This window comes from Etheostoma cragini, chromosome 17 (assembly GCF_013103735.1).
Source record: "Etheostoma cragini isolate CJK2018 chromosome 17, CSU_Ecrag_1.0, whole genome shotgun sequence".
Classification (NCBI taxonomy): Eukaryota; Metazoa; Chordata; class Actinopteri; order Perciformes; family Percidae; genus Etheostoma; species Etheostoma cragini.
Window position 1 is genome coordinate 3,179,178 of NC_048423.1, and position 8,588 is coordinate 3,187,765.

At 37.0% G+C, this 8,588-nt stretch overlaps 1 protein-coding gene across 1 annotated transcript; it reads left to right on the forward strand.

The window, feature by feature from the left end:
- The first annotated feature begins 2,250 nt into the window (after nucleotides 1-2,250).
- Nucleotides 2,251-8,259, forward strand: LOC117960175 (homeobox protein Hox-D11b-like). Its single transcript, XM_034897868.1, has 3 exons — nucleotides 2,251-3,466; nucleotides 5,617-5,755; nucleotides 6,898-8,259. Exons 1-3 carry the CDS (start codon nucleotides 2,758-2,760, stop codon nucleotides 6,989-6,991), a joined length of 942 nt encoding a protein of 313 aa, XP_034753759.1. The 5' UTR covers nucleotides 2,251-2,757; the 3' UTR covers nucleotides 6,992-8,259.
- Nucleotides 8,260-8,588: the final 329 nt, after the last annotated feature.

Below are 8,588 nucleotides of genomic sequence, written 5' to 3' on the forward strand. Positions count from 1 at the left end.
TGGTCGTTGCTTTCCCATTAAGCAGCCACTGTTCCTGGATTGTAAGTTTAAATCGGGGTTATCAAACAAAATAAAAAAAGTGGTATCTAATGGTCTTTAATTGAGCCTACGTGAGTGTGTGCGAAGCCTTAATCAACGACATTTAAGACATTATTTTCTTTCATTTGCATCTTCAGCTGCACTTTCATGCAGGCTGATCAAAGGGCATGTCAGAATCCAACCTGTGGTCTATATACAACAATAACATAAAGAACTCTGGGCTTGGAGTGTCATAACACTGATGGGTTTTAGTGTGATGTCCTCATGATAAGTGAATGCGTTAAAAAGAAAATGTCTTTTGATTAGACACATATTTACTGATTAATTAATCGGATAATCCCTTAACAACAAGGCTTTCATTTTACAGAGCTGTTTGTTTTATATTGTATTTCATAAGGGAATGGCCAAAATATAACCAGAGGACAACTTCTTAACTATCACTGTTACTGTTGACCAAACACATTGGGTGTGTTACTGCTGATACTAGTACTTCTAAAACAATACGAGTACTCTTACTAGCAGTAATTATCTATGGAGAGTGTCGGGTCGCCATGGAACGCGTACTGTACTGTATCTGCTGTAGCTGCAAAGATAAATCGATGAATTGATAAATGATCAACTATTAAAATAATCTGCTATTTCGATATTGGATTCATCGGTTTGTCATTTGTTTAATTTACATTTCTCTAATCCCAGATTCTTAAATGTGAACATTTTCTAGTTTCTCCACTCCTCTATCACAGTAAACTAAATATCTTTTAGACAAAACAAGAAATTTGAGGACGTCATGTTGGACTTTAAAAAACATTGATCTACATTTTTCACCATTGTAGGACATTTTGTAGACCAAATAACTAATGGATTTATCAAAAAAATAATTGAGATATTAAACAGCAATGAAAATATTAGTTGCAACCCTAATCTGCTACTACAGCTACTCCAGTTAACTACGACCGCTGACCACTGTTACTAGGTTGTTATTATAAGTAATAATATTGATAAATTAGCCAACAGGATATATTGATGAATTAAACTTTTATTGTCCCTATAGCAATTTGCGTTGCACAAAAAGCACAAGAATATCACAGTGATGCTGTTTTCCTTATTAGATATGCATTAGTTAGACCTATTTGAGACGTCTGAAGACACACAGTAGTGTTGGAAAGCTTTCCCTGTTAGTGGAGGCATTTCGTAATAATCATGATGCAAAATCACCAGCAAAGTAAAAACTAATTGGTCAAAAAGAAAAACATTTCCTTTAATTAGTTTGCAAAATACTGAGCTGATAATGGAAGTTCATAACACACACACATATATATCTATATCTATATATCTATATATATATCTATATCTATATATATATATATATCTATATCTATATCTATATATATATATATATATATATATATATATATATATATATATATATATATATATATATATATATATATATATATATATATATATATATATATCAAATTTGCAATATTTATTACAACGCTAAAATTCATTTAGATGTTTTGGGATGGAAAATTATAGATCTAAAGATGTTTAATGGTGTAGTGAAATGTAATTATCAGCAAAATGTCAGATTAATGAAGCTGTAAAAATCATGTGAGGTATTATTTTCTCCTCTTTAACCACATAATTTGACAGTTTTTACTCTACTGTGAAGTCACAGTTAAAGTTTTTTGTAGAATATCTATATTGTGTAAATAAAATTAGGGATTGTTTCTGCTCCATATTATGCTTATCAATCACTAAGCCACAATATTTCAGCACAAAAAAATCCAACACCCACAGACACCAATGCACTTACCGGAATGTGAATGTTTTTTTTTACTGGACTCGGTCTGGGCACATAGGACCGGATGGCTGATCACAGAGGATAAACAACATTTAAAGGGCTCTAAAATAGGATTTAGCCCCAACTGCTCCCTTGTAGATGCTCAAAATGGGCTTTAAAGTCCAGCTTTTAGACTCCAGCGTTTGTGCTCCTTATTCAAAGAAATACTATAGGCTGCTTTGAACATTTCTGTTTGGTTTTACAAGTCGAAAATATCCAATTAGTCTTATAACATTCAGTGTGCATGCAAAATGGAGGGTTTTCTCTATGCTTAAAAACAGATCTGTTTATTTTAGGCTACTAATATAACACATAACTGCTTGTTTCACTGTTTTATTTAAATTTAAATGTCAACTCCTGGCGTTGTATTTATGTTTTGTACAGAAAAGGTTTAACTACAGTACTATTGTTGGCATAGTTTGTATATGTGTATGTATGTGTGTGTGTGTGGCTTGGGGTTGACATGGCCTGCCAAGGAAAACTTGCAGCCCAGCCTTTTATATTTTACCCAGCAGACCCAGTTTGGGCGGGATCAAGGTCAAAGACTGTTTTTCTCACTTACCATTGAGAGGTGGTTTCATTGGGGCTAACGCAGAGATGGGGAGAGAGGCTTTTATAGGCTATAATATTTATGTCTCTTGTTTTATCTGTCAGGACTTAGGTCACGAGCTGAGCTAGAGCTAGGTTTATGTTAATGTTTATAGGCCTATTGATTACAGCCTAATTTCTACATTTAGGGTTAACCTAGCTCCTAATTAGCTGTGCCCATGTGAAAATATAATTAAGGGTAGGCTACCTTTACCCTGTGAATGACTTTGTTAGATAGTTTGTCAAACCACAGCCTGTTAGAACTGAGAGAATTTTAATTGTCCATGTATTTACCGAGCTGTACCTATCCGTCAAAGTCTGACTTTGGCTCCATCACGTCACCGTTTTTAACGAAGAACGGCGCAGCTCTCCTGGACCATAGCACCGCTTCAGCGAGAAGACTGCCGGATTACCGGGGCTACTGCCACCACGAGCCGCGGCAGCAGTATCCTCGTCCGTGGAAATGGAGTCTCCACCAGGCGAACCGTCCCATCGCCTCTGGGGCGCCATCCTGCCTCAGCTTGCCGGGGGAAGTGGGTTTTCACGAGTACCAGGGCTTACCATCCTCGTCGGAGACGATATTCAACACCGGTAACGAGTGCTTTCTGTACGGCGGAGCGGCTAACGGCGCCCCAGGCTCTCGTTTTCACGCACAGTCGTTTCCCGGAGACCCGCGGGGTTTCCCCGGCAGACACACGGCGTTCAATCCGGACGCTCGACTTCTCTTCCCGGCAGGGCAAAACAGAGTCCTGCCGCAGGTTTTCGAGCAGATTCTCGACTACTCGGAAGAAGTAGTAAATCCGAGAACCCAGATTAAGCCCGAACCTGGGAGCCAACAGGAGAAAGAGACGAATCCGGCCGAGTGGAAGAGCTGTCACACCGGGGAAAGCAGCAAGGTGAGGGAGGGGTCCGAGTCACCCCAGGCTGCGAAGGAGGACGAGGAGGATGCGCCGTTATCCAGCGGCAGTGCAGGAGACTACAGCCAAGGCCCGAGTAAGTGAAAGACATACAGACTAGCCTACTTCAATTTCAATGAGATAAACAGTTTAATTTATTTAAAAACAAATAGGGCCTAGGCTAGATAAATAGGCTAGAGCCTCTTAAAACACAGACATTATCATTTCTACTCCTTACACATATATTGTGAAAGGCTAGGCCCAACGGGGGCAGCCATTTATGGACCTTTTGTTCAGGCAAAAGCCTAATAGTTACCTCTTTTTATTTATATATGTTGCTGTTGTGTAGACTGCTACTATGTCTTTACTCAGTCTAATCGTTTTGCTCCTACTTATATTTACACTGCGGTCTACTTATTTATGTCCGTTACACTGCTACAATAGAATATGTAAGCTACAATCCATTTGAAACAATCTTTTTAACCAAATCTTACTTGTAACCTAATCTCTACTTACTTAAGTTTTTATTTAGTTCTCATATGTTACTTCATACACTTATTGACTTTTCTTACTCTTATTTTATTTTTAATTTGATTGTGAGCCAACTAAATAATTTCCTTGAGGGGATCAATAAAGTCTTCTGATTCTGATAAGATAAGAACAGGTTCGTCTTTTCAAAGCTCTTGGGATACAGGACTGAATATAATGTAACAATTAACAACACAAAACCTACGCTAATAGCCTATAGTGTACTGTTTTAGCTTCTTTCTTCTCTACATGTCCACAACCTAAGGAATGTATTTAATGGCCCCAATATAGCAACATAATCTCTCTAAAATGGGAGCCTGCATGCTGTGTTCAGCCTATTGCTATTTTAAAATTGTAGGCTTGATATGTGATTATTCATCAAATGACAAAATAAAAATATTTTGAATTTTCTTTGTTGCCAATTGCTCTCCCAACGGGCTGAAATAGTAAACAGTCACATATAGCCTACTAACTTTGCATGTGGGCCTAAATAAGCATGTTTTGCCTGTGACTTACACATTTACAAATCTACAAAATAATCTAATGTAAACACGTTGTAATTATCGGCTCTGGCTCTGGTCAGTCAGGTTTTGAACTCACTGTTCCGACTTCGACCTTGGCGTTAACCTTAAATTAAAAGTTACAAATCTTATTGTTTTACAGCAGATTTAGCTCGCCTCTTAATATAAATGTACTTTCTTTCATTTCACTTGGCAGTGTATAGATTAAAAAAGTCTCTTCACAGGGGGATCTGTGATGCTTTAGTTACCTACCCAATGCATCCTGCGTCTTAAGATATTACTTTTGGGTAAAGTCTTAAAATCTTACATCATCATTCCATCAAGCTTACAAAAAGCCTACAGGCCATTGGCAAAAAATGCATTGCAATAAAACAGAAGTCAGATCTCCCATTGCCAGTCGGAGTATAGCTCTCAGAAGTGAACAGCTGCATACGTCTGGAAAAGATAACCTAATGAACAAGAAACAAGACATTTTTTATTAAAATATGGCAACCTTGTCTGTCTACATGGAGAATCTCCCATCTCACATGATTGATTGATCTACATGGTCTCTCTATTTTCACCACACTAGTGTTGTCAAACACCATTGTATTGTGGTTAATGCAAACCTATATATAATTTTTTCTCTTTGTTTTACTTATTCTCAAAATTCTAGATACGTTTGAATTTGAATTGCTATGTCATAATTTATTTTATTGTCTAATATGTATTTTGAGATGTCTGAGATGTACAGTGAGTGTTTTCCTGTCAATGCCTGGCTGTGTGGAATGTAACAAAGAAAATCAAAATGTAAGGGCACCCTGGTAGCTCACCTGGTGGGCGTGCGCCCCATATATTAAGGTTCAGTCTTTACTGCAGCAGCCCGAGTTTGATTCCGACCTGTGGCCCTGCTGCATGTCATCCCCCATCTCTCTCCCACTTTCCTGTCTGTATCTGTCCTACCCATTAAAGGCTAAAAAAAGTATAAAAATAATCAAAAACAAAATCAGTTACATTAAACTCAGACTAATTCACAGACTGGTTGTCACTCATCTCTTTTGGATGTTAAAAGAGACAGGTGTCCTCTAAACAAACGTGTTGTAGTACATTAGTAATTTTCTTCTATTACATTAGACAACTAGATAAAAATTAGTTTTTTTACTATTCTGTGTAATAACTCTTTTCTCAAGGTGTATCGCTGTCCCTCTCTCTCCATCAGAGCCCTGTGGGAGGAGGAGGAAGCGTTGTCCTTACTCCAAGCAGCAGCTCAGAGAGCTGGAGAGACACTTTCTATTCAACGTATACATCAGCAAGGAAAGACGCGTGCAGCTGTCCCGCCTTCTGCGCCTGACCGATCGGTGCGTGCAATTTACAATATTACGTTAATTCAGTTTTGTAGGGCAGGGCTAGACCCCAGTTCCAAATCACAGGCTCATATATGAAGAGATTTGTAAAATACAATCTGTTTTTTGTGTCATAGAAGCCCAGTCACACCTGTAACCGTGTTAAAACCTTAACATAATAAACTGGCAGAACAAAACACATGCCCACATCAACACACTTTTCCATCACCAACTGGAAGATTTATTTCCAATAATACATAAAAGACTGGCTAGACTATATAAATATTAAACATATTAACAAGTTATATACAGGTTTGAGTAAATTCTTTTCAAGTATTCTTACTCAATTTCACATTTTCTTTTTTGGGGGGGTGGGGTGTGAACACTTCCAACATTGGTCCAGTTGGGGTTAGATGAGGTTAAATTAGAGCTAGGGTGATTGTTTCTCCACTCACCTACGCTTCAGGCTGCAGAGAAGCCCTCTGATTAAGCCCTGCATGGCTGGTGACTGGTGTCTTCTTGTTGTTGTTAGCAAAGTGTTATGGAATTAATAGAATTACAGTAACCATGGATACATTGGAAGGGAATTAATCACAGAAAATGAATCAGCAACTATTTGATAACTGCTAAATCTAATTCTCCACTGTGTTTATATCCTTAGGACTGAATTTCTTTGGGTTTTGGACTGCTGGTCTGAGATTTAACCCTTGTGTTGTCTTCCCGTCAAAATTGAAAATCAACACTTTTGACACTTTTTATCAATGTTTTTAAATGTTCTTACTTTTTGTCCGTTTTTTCAACACTTTTGACGCTTGTTTTCAGTGTTTGTCACTTTTTTTGTCGTTTTCAACACTACGTAACACTAACTTATTTACTTTAGTTTTACAGTTACAATTTTGATGGGCGTGTTTTACAATTTTATGGCGTTAATCAGGAAAATAATTGGTAGATGACTTGGTAATGAATAAAATTGTTTGTTGTGGCGTAACCAAATAAAAAAAAAAATGTTGGTGATGTGCATCATGTAATTACATTGAGTATTCTGAATATTCTGTCTGATATGTTGCTTTTTATTTCAGTATAACTTACATCTCTACTAGAACAGCAGCGCAAACAAATCCAATTCTATTTATCTATTTTATCCTTTGCTGATTCAGACAGGTGAAAATCTGGTTCCAGAACAGAAGAATGAAAGAGAAGAAATTGAAAAGAGAGAGGCTGCTGTACAACACAGGATATCACCTGTTCTGATGGAAGGAGGAGGAAGAAAGAAGTAAGAGAGTCTTTCTTTTAGTGTCAGGCGCAAACTGTGTGACAACTCTGCAAACACTGTCACAGCACTGTATCATTCCAACCCTGCAGCGAGGTTACAGGGACAAACATAAAGGTAAAAAAATAATAGATAAAAAAAATATAGACTGGTAATTTTGAACATAGGCTACATACTGCCATGTCAGTTTTAATTTCCAAGGCACAAACCCTATAGAGTGCCTTGGACAGTGTTTGAAGGAGACTTGCATTTTATGTAATCTTTCAGTCCATGAAATGAGCCCTTTACAACATGGAATAAGCACAGTACATCTGTATTAGCCGAAGGGCATCTGTATGATATCATCACAAAGACCAGGCTCCATTGTGTTCAGATAAATAGATAATGTTCCTTCCTGCCATCGAAGGAGAACCCCAAGGCTCAGAGTTAGCCCCCATGTTTTTCTAGAGTACAGTCAAATCCTGAGCAGTCAAAAACACCAACAACTAATGAATATTCTTCTGTCTGGCTCTTGATTTTATTGACTTTTCATCAAAGGCATTCTTGCCTTATTTGAACCCAACTTCCTCATCTGAAGACATGTGGCTCACTGGGAAGAAATGAAACCTCTCTCTGCCTCATGTCCTATAAATACCAAGGAAAGAGCATATACATTCTTTATTCTTTCAAAAAACTAAATGTAGGGAAACATTAAATCCAGATGTACTAGCTTTTTATATGCTCAACTGTGGAGCCCCTTGTTTAGGATGTCACATTTTTATTGTGTGTTTTGGTGTTGACAATTTATTGATAGAGGCCCTGTGCGTGTATATAAGTTAGTTTCTATCGATCTACCAATCTGAATTGATAGTCACAGTTATTGGATTATTAATCCGCTTGCTGTCCATGTGAAATTGTTTACAATTAAATGTAAAGACCAAATACAATGCAAATATACTAATTTTAGGCAAGCAAAGACAATCTAATTTTTTGTGTGCGATATCTATGACATTTGTTATCGTTGCCATTTTGCGTCTATATTTTCTGGCAAAATACTGTAAAGACTGACTGCGTAAGAGAGCAATATGAGTGCAATCCTATTGGTTGGTTTACTTTGATGTGCTTTGTAATTTAATGTGATTAAATTATGAATGACGATCAATGAGTTGTTCATGCCTATCTTCTACTTTTGTTCCAAGTGTGTGTCCTTGCATTTATTGTACCCTTACCCAGTTTGGATTTCAATGTATGCATGCATTTTATGTCAGAACATGTACACTTGAAGACAAGGTATTAAAATATATCTCTAAGAGGAACTGTTTGTTGTTTGTTTTGAAACGGCTTTGCAGGGCTTTCTCGGGGGTGTAATCCTTAATTTGATCAAAAAAAACTTGAGGTAAACTTTAGGGTATAATTTCATGAATTTTAAATCCATTTCTAATTTACAAAGAAATCAAACATCGCCAATTCATGTGACAATTAGAGGATCGGATTAGTCTGATTGTGGAATTATTATTAGACTTTAAATTTTGCCCAAACCAGTTCAGACACTTTTAAAATGTGTTATATCAAATGAAATGTCTTGTAAAATAAGAAGAA